This window comes from Ursus arctos, unplaced genomic scaffold, assembly GCF_023065955.2.
Source record: "Ursus arctos isolate Adak ecotype North America unplaced genomic scaffold, UrsArc2.0 scaffold_12, whole genome shotgun sequence".
NCBI lineage: Eukaryota > Metazoa > Chordata > Mammalia > Carnivora > Ursidae > Ursus > Ursus arctos.
Window position 1 is genome coordinate 60,219,298 of NW_026622786.1, and position 14,638 is coordinate 60,233,935.

Genomic DNA, 14,638 nt, shown 5'->3' on the forward strand with positions numbered 1-14,638 from the left:
TGATGGACGGATACACAAAATGTAGTATGTCTGTACAATGGAGTATTTTTAAAGAATAAAGGAATGAAGTACTGATACATGCTACACCATGAATGAACCCTGAAAACATTATGCTGTGTGAAAGTAGCCAGACTCCAAAGGCTACATGCTTTAGAATTCCATTTTTATGAAATTTCCAGAAGAGGCAAATCCATAAAGGCAGAAAGCAGATTACTGGCTTCCAAGGGATAAAAGGAGGGGGAAGTGGGTCATGACTGCTAACGGGTATAGAGTTTCTTTAAGGTAATTAGAAAATGCTGATGACTGTACAACTTTGTGAATATACTAAGAACCACTGAATTACACAATTTAAAGGGACAAACTTACGGTATGTGAATTATATCAATAATGGAAATAAATGTTTAAAAAATAATAGGGAAATAATCTAAATTTTTATTTCTAATTCATTCATTTACATAAAGGACCATAATTCTTTACCATATGATAACTGCCACTTAAAAAGTCATACTCAGCTTCTAATTTGAGGAGTCAGTTTCTGAATTAACTCTATCAAGATAAGGAGTAACCAGAATGTTTGTGAGGGTTCACCTGAGAAAAAATCAGTTCATTTCCCACAGGTTACTACACAGCCATCAGAAATTAAGTCTTTCTTTTTTTTTTTTTTTTTTTTTTTTTTGAAATTAAGTCTTTCTATCACTATTACCTGATATTCAATTTGGCACTTAAGACTAAATGACTTAAATGAATTACAGAGACACATGAAAATCAATCCAACATCATTGAGATGCAGCAAAAGCGGTTCTAAGAGGAAAATATACAGCAATACAGCCCTCCCTCAAGAAATAAGAAAAAGCTCAAATAAACAACCTAAACTTAAACCTAAAGGAGCTAGAAAAAGAAGAACAAAGTCCAAGGTGAGTTGAAGAAAATAATAAAGATCAGAGCAGAAATAAATGACATAAAAGTTTAAAAGCAATAGAAAAAAAACAGTAAGGGGCACGTAGCTTGCCCAGTAAGAAGAGCAGGTGACTCGATCTTGGAGTTGTATTGAGATCAAGCTTCACATGGGGTGTAAAGATTACTTAAATAAATTTAAAAAGAAATTTTAAGTAAAAAATAAAAAATCAATAAAATCAAGAGATAGTTCTTTGAAAAGATAAACAAAATTGATAAACCCTTAGCCAGAACAATCGGGAAAAAAAGAGAAAAGACTCAAAATCAGAAACAAAAGAGGAGTGGTATCAACACCACAGACATACAAAGGACTATAAGAAAATACTATAAAAAGTTATATGCCACCGAAGTAGACAACCTAGAAGAAATGGATAAATTCCTAGAAAGATACAATCTTTCAAAACTAAATCAGGAAGAAATAGAAAATCGAAACAGAACAAATTAGCGTACAAAACTGAACCTGTAACCAAAAACTAAAAGTCTAGAATGAGATGGATTCACAATTGAATTCTACCAAACATTTCAAGAAGAGTTAATACCTATTCTCCTCAAACTATTCCAAAAAATAGAAGAGGAAGGAGAGCTTCCAAATGCATTCTATAAGGCTAGTATTACTCTGACACCAAAACCAGACAAATACACCACAAAAACAGAAAACTAGCAGCAATATCCCTGGATGAACAAAGATACAAAAATCCTTACAAAATATTAGCAAACCACATTCAACAACACATTAAAAGGATCATTCACCACAATCAAGTGGGATTTATTCTGGGAGATTCAAGGATGATTCAATATTTGCAAATGAATCAATATACCACAACAAAACAAAGAATAAAAATCATATGATCATCTCACAGATGCAGAAAAAGCATTTGACAAAATTCAACATCCATTCACAATAAAACTCTCAACAAAGTGGATTCAGAGGGAACATATCTCAACATAATAAAAGCCATATATGAAAAACCTGCAGCTAACATCATTCTCAATGATCAGGAATAAGACAAGGATGTCCACCCTCACCACTTCTATTCAACATGGTCCTAGAAGTCCTAGACACAGCATCAGACAAGAAATAAAAGGCATCCATATTGGTAAAGAAGTTGTTAAACTGTCACTATTCACAGATGACATGACATTATACATAAAAAATCCTAAAGACTCCACCAAAAAACTACTAGAATAAATTCAGTGAAACTGCAGGACACTTAGAAAGCAGTAGCATTTCTATAGACTAATAACAAAGTACTAGAAAGAGAAATTAAGAAAACAATTCTATTTACAACTGCACCAGAAATAATAAAATACCTAGGAATAAATTTAACCAAGGCAGTGAAAGACTATGCTCAGGGACTGGAAGAATTAGTATTGTTAAAATGTCCATACTACCCAAAGCTATCTACAGATTCCATGCAATCCCTATCAAAATACCAACAGCATTTTTCACAGAACTAGAACAATCCTAAAATTTGTATGGAACTATAAAAGACTTCAAATAGCCAAAGCAATCTTGAGAAAGAAAAATAAAGCTGGAAATATTATAATCCCAGATTTCAAGATATACTATAAAGTTATAATTAAAACAGTGGTATTGGCACAAAAATAGACATATAAACAGAATAGAGAGCCCAGAAATAAACCTAAGCTTATATGGTCAATTAATCTATGACAAAGGAGGCAAGAATATGCCATGAAGAAAAGACAGTCTCTTCAATAAATGGTGCTGGGAAAAGTGGACAGCTACGTGTAAAAGAATGAAACTGGATCACTTTCTAACATCATACACAAAAATAAACTCAAAATGATTAAAGACCTAAATGTGAGATCTGAAACCATAAAATTACCAGGAAAAACACAGGCAGTAATGTCTCTGACACCAGCCATATCAACATTTCTCTAAATATGTCGCCTAAGGCAAGGGGAACAAAAGCAAAAATTAACCATCAAATAAAAAGCTTTTGCACAGCGAAGGAAACCATCAACAAAACAAAAAGACACCCTACTGAATGGGAGAAGATCCTTGCAAATTATATATCCAATAAGGGGTTAATGTTCAAAATATATAAAGAAGTTATGCAACTCAACCACCAAAAAACAAAACAAAACAACAATTAAAAAACAGGCAGAGGACCTGAATAGACATTTTTCCAAAGAAGACATACAGATAGCCAACAGACAGGTGAAAAGATGCTCAACCTCTGTAATCAGGGAAATGCAAATCAAAACCACAACAAGATATCACGTTACACCAGAGTGACTAAAATAAAAAAGACAAGAAATAATAAGTGTTGACAAGGATGCAGAGAAAAAGGAATCCCACACTGGTATTGGGAATGTAAATTGGTATTGTTACTGTGAAAAACAGTACGGAAGTTCCTCAAAAAATTTAAAATACAAATACCATATGATCCAATAATTCCACTACTGGGTATTTACCCAGAGAAAACAAAAACACTAATTCAAAAAAATATAAGCACTCCTATGTTTATTGCAGTATTATTTACAATAGCTAAGATATGGAAAAACGTGTCTATCAACAGACAAATGGTAAGGAACATGTGGTATACATATACAATGGAGTACTTGTGCAGCCTTAAAAGATAGAGATTGCGCCATTTGCAACAAAATGAATGGACTTATAGGGTATTATGCTAAGTAAAATAAATCTGAGAGAATAAATATCATATGATTTCACTCATAGGTGGAATCTTAAAAAAGGTATGAATAAACAAATAAACAAAAGGCAGCATCAGACCTATAAAGAGAGAACCAATGGCTGCCGGGGGGGGGGGGGGTTGGGGGATGGGCAAAATGGGTGAAGGGGAGAGGGAGATGCAGGCTTCCAGTTATAGAATGAATAACTCACAGGAGGCATATCTAATTTTCTTTCTAAGGAAACGCCAATTAAGTGGCTGAGGCGCCTAGCTGGCTAGGTCAGTAGAACATGTGACTCTTGACCTCAGGGTTGTGAGTTCAAGCCCCATCAAGCCCCACGCTGGGTGTAGAACTTACTTCTAAAAAAAAAAAAAAAAAAAGAGAGAGAGAAAAAAAGAACTATGAACACAAAAGGTTTTTTTCCTGCTAAGTTCATCTGCATAACTAAACTTGGTGCTAATTTACAATTACACATTTATTTTATGTTTGAGGCCTCAAGTGCTTAAGAAAGGCGGGGAGAAGAAAACAGTGTACAAATGCAAAAAGAATCAGGTCCTTCTTGCAGTCTAAGAAATCAGCAGCAACTGCATAAAAAAAGTCATCATTTAAACATTCTAGGAGTCATAGGTCTCTAAACAGCCATTTTGGCTTATGAAGAGCAGAGATTCTGGGAAGATGTCAAAACAACGTGTCTGTAAATGAGTAACTGACGAAATGTTCGCTAAGAACAAAAAAACCTCCAAGAAACATAACCTGCTAAGTAAAGAGTAGAAGGTACTGAATTATCATGGCTTGTGTGTGCTATATAAAGGTCATATTCACAGTAACAGCAGCCACTGCAAGTTCCAAAGTTTCTCACATAACAGGAAATCCTTCACAGTGCTAGCAGCTATTTTTGGATTCAAAATCTTAAAACTTTAAATGCTTTATCTCATCAACCATATGTAAAATACATAAAACTCAGTCTGTATTCTGTTTAAAATTTATTCAAATAGTTTTGCAGCATATACTACATTCATGGGCCGTCTAGCATTGTGTGTACTGAGAGGAGTAAGACACTCTCTCTACCACCTTTATGGAGTTACAATTTAGGACTGGAGAAACGTGCACTGAGTAATAACAGCTACATACGAAATGATAACGAAAAAAAAACATAAACAAAACATGGAAATCATGGAAGTGGAAGCAATGAACATGGCCTAGAGCAATCAGAATTGATTTCACAAAAGAGGTCATACGTAAGCAGAATTTTAAAGGACGAATGGAAATCTGTCAGGTCAAAAAAAGACAGAAATGGTATCAGAGGCAGTAATATCAATTAGAACATGGAGGCATAAAATATGTTATGTTTGAGGAACAAGGGAAAGCTCAGTGTAGCTGAAGCACTGGTACCAGTGGTGCAGTGGTGAGTGCAGGAGACTTCACGAGTAGCAAACGGAGCCTCATTAGGAAGGGCCTTAGAGGATTTGCCACCTCAAGTAAAAAGTATGGGAAACAATCTGAAATATTTAAAAGATGAGTGACATGATCAGGTTTGTGTAAAAAGGAAATAAAAATTCCTATACAATAAGCATTACAGAGTCTGACATAAAGCAGGCACTCAATTAGTGGTACTATTATTAATACTATAAAATGTACTTAACAATAACAAAAAGAAGAATCACCTTATATCTTTGATGGTTGCTCGTTTCAGGGGGTCAACCTGCAGCATATGCATCAAGAGAGTGGCAACAGAACGATTGAGATATTCTGGGATATAAAAAACACCCCCTCGGATCTTCTTAAATAACGTAGGTACATGCTCATCGTCAAATGGGAGGGTGCCACAAAGAAGGGCATACAGAATAACACCACAGCTCCAGATATCAACTTCAGGACCTGCATACAATCTAAGAAAAAAGATGACAACGCAAACCTGAAACGCAAGTGCCACTTTTTCTCATCCACGTATACCCTGATTCTGTACACACATGGCCTAGACTCCGTGTATATTGATTTGCAAGCCTTTAATGAAGTCCATGGCCACACCCCAACACTCAATGCTTGCTCGCCATAGAGCACTGGTCTCAGCAGTTACTATTTGTTTTCCAAGAGAAAGTGGTACTTTTCTTTATCTGTGGCAAACTCACTGAACTTACCTTTTGACTAATTAAAAAATATAAAACTTACCATGGTTGATTTTTTTTATGGAAACATCAAAGTAAATGACCATAAACGAAAAAATAATACTATAGTGTTTAGGCTAAATCATCTTACCACAAAACTACAAGAAAGAAAATGCATATAAAATAGAATTTTTATCTCTGACATGCCTATTTTAAAGAGTATTTGAAACATTAAAGTACCTGACTGGTCCTGCAGCAATCCTTCGACAGTATTTGTCCTTTATCCCATTATCCTGAGTATGACTTTCATTCTAATCACTTGTTAGGTTAGCTCGTGGGACGAAGATTATCTTTGCTCCACGTAACCTATGCCGGAATAGTATTCCTTTTTTCTCTCCCCTTTCTGCGGTACTAAAATGCCTCCGATACCCCCTGACAAACTCAAACCTGGGTCTGAGGTAACGATCTGTACAATTCCGACTAAAAGAAAACGATCCATTTCAAAAGACTGCCGTCTGTCATTTATATCATTTGCTGTACTTGTCCAAACCTCCTACACCTGCTCCTGGCAATATGACCTTTCCTTTACTTTCTCTCAGAGAATTCTGTTAACTTTTTAAATCAGACATTGGTCACTGTAAAAAATCTTCAGCTTACCACTGCAGTCTGTATAAACATTTTTTGAATATACAAATACGTTTCAATCTCTACTTATAGTTTAATTTCATGAAATGACAATACTGTCCCTGAAAAACCTCATTCTTCTAAAGACAAAACATAAAATGATACTCTATATAGTACCTTATAAAAGAATATGTAAATTATTATTTAAGGACTGTCTGATAAGTAAATAATGACAGTAGCTTGAATTTAACAAATGCTTTCTCTTATCTGTACTTTTCCAAAATGAAGAAAATCAAGATTTGTTTTAGTCATTTTTTTAATGGAAGAACTCCTTAAATATAACAAAATCTGAACCAAATGTTTAAAAAGATTGTTTAATATGACTATTTTCTCTTCAACAATGGAAAAATTAAAGGGACAATTTGTTCCTATTATGTTAACAATCTCATTCTCTGAACAGAATGTATTTTAATTAAATGTTATTAGAATGAACAAAAGATTATAAAGAGCTTACTCTCCACTGATCTATTATTACCTGCCTGAGATGACTTCAGGTGCTGCATAATTTGGAGATCCACAACTAGTTCGCAGAAATTCACCATCTGACATCATATTAGACAATCCTGAAAATGAGAGTAATATTTATTTTGTGCTAGATATTTTTAAAAGTAGATATAGATAAATGCATGAAGAAAAATGTCAAGTCTTCAACGTTCTATATATCATATTTTGTAATTATTTTAAAACAGTGGAAAGCACTTGAGAGACTAGAAGACCATTCAGAGTGCTTACACTCTGTCAAAAAAAAGATAAAGCACATGATGTATGATTGGAATTAAATTCCTTTTCTAAATAAAAATGTTGATTCACTTGGGGTGCCTGGTGGCTCAGCTGGTTGAGCATCCAACTCTTGATTTCAGCTCAGGTCATAATCTCGGGGTTGTGGGATCGAGCCCCGTGCTGGGCTCCACACTCAGCGTGGAGTCTGCTTGAGATTCTCTCTCTCTCTCCCCCCCTCTCCCTCTGCCCTTCTCCTCTCTCATGCTATCTCTAAAATAAATACATAACTTTTTTAAAATGTTGATTCACTTCACAAATACAAGGTTATTCTAAATCATATGAACTTTTCAAAACATAAAAGCATATATAAATAAATAAAATATTATTTACCCACTTCTATAGTTGAAAGAATGAAATAGAGACCATTACTTTTTATCCCATGCTTTCAAAGCCTTTTAAAAAAATCTCTAAGTAGAAATCAGACAGGCTCCAATTTATTAAGAGTATGTTCCAAAAACTTTTAATTTGGAAAGCTTTAATTCAACATAGAAAAAATAATCTGCAGAACCAAAAATCTAGTTGAACTATCATACTAAGGAGTTTTGCAATTTAGAGATGGAAGAGAAATAGAGAAACTAGTTTCTTAGTTTTTAGATTAAAGACAAGCTACAAAAATTTTAAATAAGCAATGCTGAACTCTGGCACATTTCTACCTCTCTCTATAAACTCTCACTTCCTAATCCTTTTTCCAAACACCCTACTATGGTACTTTTTCCAGGTATGTTTACCCCAGAAAATTGTTTGGTGCATTTAAGTTTACATTTTGTTTTTTATTTGTTTGTTTTACTCCTGACAAAAACTCCTATTCTTTTTAGCAAGTGGTTAGATTTTACCCTGAAATCTACCCTTGATCAAATCAGAAAGACTTTAAGTCTTCAAAACTGCATGCACATTTTCATGTATTTCTCTTTAAGTGAATTCATCAAGGGAAGTACCCATATTTTCATTAGATTTTCAAAGGAGTTTATGACCCCCCCAAAAAAAGATGGTTAACTTTTCCTTTAGAAGGAAATGCAGATTAAATGGCTTTACCTTGAAACTGGCCCTCTAAACTTCTCTAGAAGCATGTGCATTTTTAAAATTGTGTTTACATGAATAGAACACGCTAACATGGAGACTGTGCCATTAATCCCTTTTTCATGGTATGGGATTTATGAAGTTGAAACTGCAAGTTCGTAGTTCTTTAACAGTTGCTACTGACACTTTAAAAGGCAACTAGTACATTTCTGAACAACCCTGGAGTTACATACCAAAATCAGCTATCTTGGCATTCATGTGAGCATCCAACAGCACATTCTCTGGTTTCAGGTCTCGATGAACCACCATATGCCTATGACAGTAATCCACAGCTGATAGAATCTGCTGAAAGAGCCGCCTTGCTTCCACCTCTTCAACCTAGCAAGTATGAAAGAAGCTGCACTAAGAATAGTTGGGACATGTACATAGCAAGAGTTTTACTTTCATAATCAGCCCAAATGTAACTGAGCAAGCTAATGAGAATTAGGCTAGAATTCTCAACAAAGCAGACAAACAAACCAAAAACTTGCATTAGAGCTCAACATGTCAATCAACAAGACTCTTCTTTGCTGCTAGGCAGTAAGATTTAATATTCAATTAATATTACTAAATGCAATCAACAAGTAAAACATAATGTAAAACAGAACTTATGCGAAAGTGCTAAGAAAAGGAAATCCTTAAGCGTCACCATAATGTTATGGAACAGATTTTTCACTCTGAAAAACACTGACATCATGTTGGCAATTAAGTGGAACATGTTTCCTAAAATCGAAACGTGTATTTTTTTTTTAAGATTTTATTTATTTATTTGAGAGAGAGCAAAAGAGCAGGGGCACGGGGAGGGGCAGAGGGAGAGGAGAAGCACACTCCCCGCTGAGCAGGAAGCCCAACACAGGGCTCCATCCCAGGTCCCCGGAATCGTGACCTAAGCCGAAGGCAGACACTTAACCAACTGAGCTACTCAGGTGCCCAAAAAGGTGTATTTTTTTTAAGATTTTATTTTTAAGCAATCTCTACACCCAATGTGGGGCTTGAACTTAAACCCCAAGATCAAGAGTCGCATGCTCCACTGACTGAGCCAGCCAGTCACCCCTTGAAGAGTGTATTTTTTAAGAAAGAAAATATGTCTAATATTCTGTATCTTTAGTTGGGCTTTATTACGGAAGCAACCCTGACTTTGAAGATATTTTTGTGGTTTGCTATTTCCTACTGTCCTTTTTTTTTTTTTTCCTTAGGGGCTTATTGTACTAGATAATAAGTTACTCACCCGTCCATGTTTACAGATGTAGTCAAATAATTCACCACCAGACACATATTCCATCACCATAAAAAAATCTGTTGGAGTGCTGATCACCTGGTATCTTTTTTGTAAATGAGAAAAATAATAAATGTTAATTTTTAAAAGATCAAGCTAGTATATTATTGCTACAGATATTTTAAGATGGCAACAAATGATGTTATCAAAACAATCACAGAGCTACAAAACAGCTTTACAAAATTCTCTGCTTTCTGAGGCTTATGGACTTTTCTTCAGATCCTCCCTTTCATATTCACAAAATCTTTGGAATCCTTCATTCTTTAACAACTAAGCATTCATTTATCCATTTAAACAAAAAAAAATTTTTACTCCATAGAGATCAGGTATCATATGTAAACATAAGTTTAAAATATTCTTGTTAAGCCTAAATGATACCACAAGAGATTTAATCAGAAAATGCAGAAAATGGTCAAATAACCCTTTCTTCAATAAAATGTGAGAAAAGGAAACGGGGAAGGGGAAGCTATAGATGAATAGTAAATCAAGATATAGAGACTTGTTTTGATTTTTTTTTAAGATTTATTTAGAGAAAGAGAGCACGCATGTGCACCCACACACATGCACTGGGGGGAGGGGCAAAGGGAGGGGAGCCAGAGAATCTCAAGCAGACTCCACCGTGAGTGAAAGCCCAAGGCTGAGTTTGAGCCCAGGACCCTGAGACCATGACCTGAGCCGAAACCAAGAGTTGAACACTTAACCGACTGAGCTACCCAGGCACCCCAAGGCTTATTTTGATTCTGACTTCAACAAACCAACTTTAAAAACCACTTATGAAACAAAGTGTGAATACTGACTGGATGGTTGATAATATTACTATTTTAATTTTTAGATGTGATAATGAACTGCATTTGTATTACTAAAATAAAAAAAAAACGGTCTATGTTTCAGAGTAGATACTGATGACTTTACAGATTAAAATCATATTTGGGATTAGCTTCAAAATAATTTGTGATGGGAGAAGTGGGAAGAAGCAGATAAAGCAATACACTGGCAATTGCTGAAGCCAAATGACAGATACATGAGGCTTCACCACTTTGCTTTCCTATACATTAAAAACATTCCATAGTGGGGCATCTGGGGGACACAGTCAGTTAAGCAACCAACTCTTAGTTTCGGCTCTGGTCATGATCTCAGGGTTCTGAGATCAAGCCCTGTGTCAGGCTCCACGCTTAGCATGGAGTATGCTTAAGACTCTCTCTCTCCCTCTCCTTTTGCCCCTCCCCCCATGCTCTCTTTCATTCTCTCTCAAATTAATAAATCAATCTTTAAAAAAAAAAATTTCCACAGTAAAAAATTAAGTAGACAGATATTTTTTTTAATTTACTTCTAGGCAAAGCTGAGACCATTAAAAAAGTAAGAATCTTAGCTCTATTTTAAAAAAAATTTTCCTAAAAAACAACTTCCTCCCATATATCCAATTTTACCAAAGTTCTGAAAACAAGTTAAATACAATTGTTAATGTTTTAACTGAAGGTTACATTTAACACACATAAATGAACAAGTGACTGACTTTTTAAATAGTTTGTTTATAAAGGATTATCTATAATCTGGTTGACTGTGAGCAATATCTAATTTATACTGAGTTACTATTGAGGGACACTAAGTATAGCTGTGTAGTTTTTGCATGGCTTAAAGGCACCCATAAAGGCACAAACAGAGGCTGAAAATGGCCCAGATGCCACCCTTTAGAAGGTATCAGAAGCAGGGGACCTTTCTGGTAAATTAGTCTACCCAGATGGGGTACTTTTTATTAATGTGCACAAGAGCAACTATGTGCTACATGGTGGTACTGGTTACTATTAAAGAGGAAAGAAAAAATAGCCAGGTCATTGGTGATATAACTATATACCATACATATTAAGAAAAGACACATCATATATAAACATTTGAAAAAAGTAAAATATTAAAGCTATAGTACGAAAATGATTATAGAGTTTTGGAAGAAATATTTCTAATAGCAGTCTTTATTTGGGGTGAAAAATGACAAGGTAACTCACTTTATATAAAATAAACTAATAAAACTGAGGAATAAGGTTGAAATTACTTCAAATGAACTATGGAAAGGGAATGTTACCTGAGAACTCCAGCAGAAATGGTTCCATAAAAGCAATCTTACCAGGCACCAAACTCTAATTGAAAAAAATGAATAGTGCGAAGCAGGAGCAACTATTCACCTCACTGTAAGCTAATCTGATTTATTAACAGAATTCTCCATCACTTTTCTGCTCTGTTACATCTTTGGGGAATAGGAGGAAAAAAGTGATGAAATTTTAATATATTTAGCTGCTGATTCTTCCAAGTCTATCACAAGTCTTCAGTGGATACTGTTGGACTGAACTATTTCATGAAACCTCTAACTCCACAGTAGACACTGTCCATATCAAAGGCCAATCTAGAGCAATGAAAACCACAACCAACATTACTGAGCACTTACCATGTGCCAGACACTGAGCTATTAAACAGTGATATTTACTATTTGTTGAAAACCTACTTGTATTGCACTTGGTGAGATCAACAGCTCCTCTTTCTACTTGTGGAGCCTACAGTCTATTCAAGAAGACACACATTAGACAAGTACCTGTTCTTCAGGAGTCTCCTAATTAAAAATCTTCAGGGGGTTCCCACTGCTCTTAGGTCCTGAGTGAATAAGCCACTCCCCCCGCCACGAGTCTGTACTGTCTGCTCTTTGATTCCCACCACTGCAGCGCACCATTTCTTTCTTTCTTTAGTTGTACTGCACTCCCTCTGCCACAGCATCTTTGTATAAACAGTTTCTGCTAACCTGAATCCCGTACCTGACCTATACTCCACCCTTACAGTCTACCAGTTACCCTTTCTAGCTCTGCTTAAAGGTCACTCCTTTAAGTCCAGGTCAGCCCTTTTTGCTTTCACAGAAGCATTCCCTTACTTCAGAGCATGTGCCTCAGTTTGTGATTACGGAGGGTACACCGAGCAAGGTATCTGTAACGAAGTAGGGATTTAAGTAAGTACACAAAGTAGCACTTTTAAATAATATGAGCAGCTTGGAGCCAAAACCAGAATAATCTGAAACAGAAATTATGGCAACATTACAACAAAAATTGAATGAATAAAATGTCAACCAGAATGAGGCCAAGACAAAACAAAACATGATTTAAAAAAAAAAAAGAAAGAAATCCTAAGAAAACAGCTTCACATTGGGACTTAGGGGAAAAGGCCAATTCCAGGATTATGTTCTTTAGCCAAGTAAGCCAAATTTTTGTGCCCTCCAAAATAATAATCACATTGAAGCATTATAAGAAATTCAATCATGAAATTCATATATTTAACACAACAGAAAAGTAAACTAACGTGCTTTAAAAATTTTTTCAGAAAAAAGTATTTCTAATTAAGCAAAAAAAAAAAAAAAAAATTCAAGTATCCACAAAAACCTCAAGCATTCTCCAGCTGACCAAGTTATTTGCATTTTTAGGCACTATCCGTTTAAATAGCATTTGGAACTTAGGAAAAATCTTTCCAAAGTTGGGCAAAAATCAATATTCATGAGTATGCCTTTTTGATGGTTATAGCCATAGAGATTTCAAAATATTATTTATATAGCTGCATATATGGAATAATATTTTTCTTTATTTAGAAATCAGTTATTAAAGAAATATAGTAATCATTACCCTTGGTTCATGGCACCTATCTTTACTGGTCCTTGAATGGCCTACTTTTATTTAGTTAATTACTATTTTTAATACTATAATAAGCATCTACAAACCCATCACCCAAACAAAAAAACCTAGGACCTCAACAATACTTTCCATCTAACCATACAGTGGAGTCATCTTCCCCCTCCCACTGTTTCGCCTCAACCAAGTTATCCATCATCTTGAATCCCATTCCTGCTTCCCTTGTTTTCTCTTTTATACAGTTTTATTTATATATGTATATACTTGTGTATCCCATTGTCTTCATATATATGTAAAATTCATACTCTTATATATATTTTTATTCTTATTGCTCTTAGTTTTAAAAAAGGGTTATCAGGTGGGGCCCCTGGCTGGCTCAGTCAGTTAAGCATCCGACTTCTGATTTCAGGTCAGGTCATGATCTCACATGGAATCGTGTGTTGTGCCCCCCCCCCCAGGAGGGAGTCTGCTTGAGGATTCTCTCTCTCCCTCTTCTCTGCCCCTCCCCCCACTTGCACGCCCTCTCTCTCTCAGATAAATCTTTAAAAAAATAAAAATAAAAAAAGAGTATCAAGACTATATGTAGTATTTTGGGATCTGTTTTATTGAGATTCACTCACACTATTCTGTTTGCTAGTTATCTGATGTGACCATTGTGTATTTCATTGTATTTATTGATCTACTCTCCTGTTAACCGAGAGGCTATTCATTCATCCAATCTATCACTAGAGGGTAAACTGTTCCCACGTTTTGCTATTATAATAGTGCTGCTGTAAACATTCTTGTACATAGCAAGATTTTCTCTTTGATGTATACCTATGAGTGGAATTGCTGAATCATAGTTGATGTGAATATCCAATTGTAAGAGCTAATCCCAACTGTTTTCCAAAAAGATTTTGGCAATGCTAAAATCTTTACAAAGTTTGTGGAATTACATATTCTCCAACTCCTGCAAAACACCACACACATTTCTTATTTAATGCTCACTCCTGTATTTTGCCCATTTTTATTAAGTTGATCACACTTTATTTATGCATGGATATACAGAAAAAATCAGTATCTTTTCTAACATTCTAGAGTATAAGGTTATTAATATGCTTTGATTATTAACTTCATTGAAGTATATGTTTTCAATCAATTCACACTGAATGTGGCTTTCATTTTCTCTAAAGAGATCTGTATCTCTAAAAAATAATAGCTTTAAAAAATCCAATACTATTAACATGCATAAATTTAACAAATAGGAATATCACAAAATAACCCATCAGGTTTCCTGATTAGCTTATAATGCTTTTTTGGTTTTTTGTTTTTTGTTTTTTTTTTTTTTTAAAGATTTTATTTATTTATTTGACAGAGACAGAGACAGCCAGCGAGAGAGGGAACACAAGCAGGGGGAGCGCGAGAGGAAGAAGCAGGCTCATAGTGGAGGAGCCTGACGTGGGGCTCGATCCCGTAACACTGGGATCACG

At 35.1% G+C, this 14,638-nt stretch overlaps 1 protein-coding gene across 1 annotated transcript in view; it reads right to left on the reverse strand.

The window, feature by feature from the left end:
* Positions 1–14,638, reverse strand: part of PRKAA2 (protein kinase AMP-activated catalytic subunit alpha 2) — a 71,861-nt gene that overhangs the window by 14,600 nt on the left and 42,623 nt on the right. Inside the window, exons 3-6 of the mRNA XM_026497999.4 lie at positions 9,466–9,559; positions 8,432–8,576; positions 6,877–6,964; positions 5,277–5,501 (exon numbers count right to left, since the gene is read on the reverse strand). Coding sequence (XP_026353784.1) covers positions 5,277–5,501; positions 6,877–6,964; positions 8,432–8,576; positions 9,466–9,559 — 552 coding nt within the window. The remainder of the gene's footprint in view (positions 1–5,276; positions 5,502–6,876; positions 6,965–8,431; positions 8,577–9,465; positions 9,560–14,638) is intronic.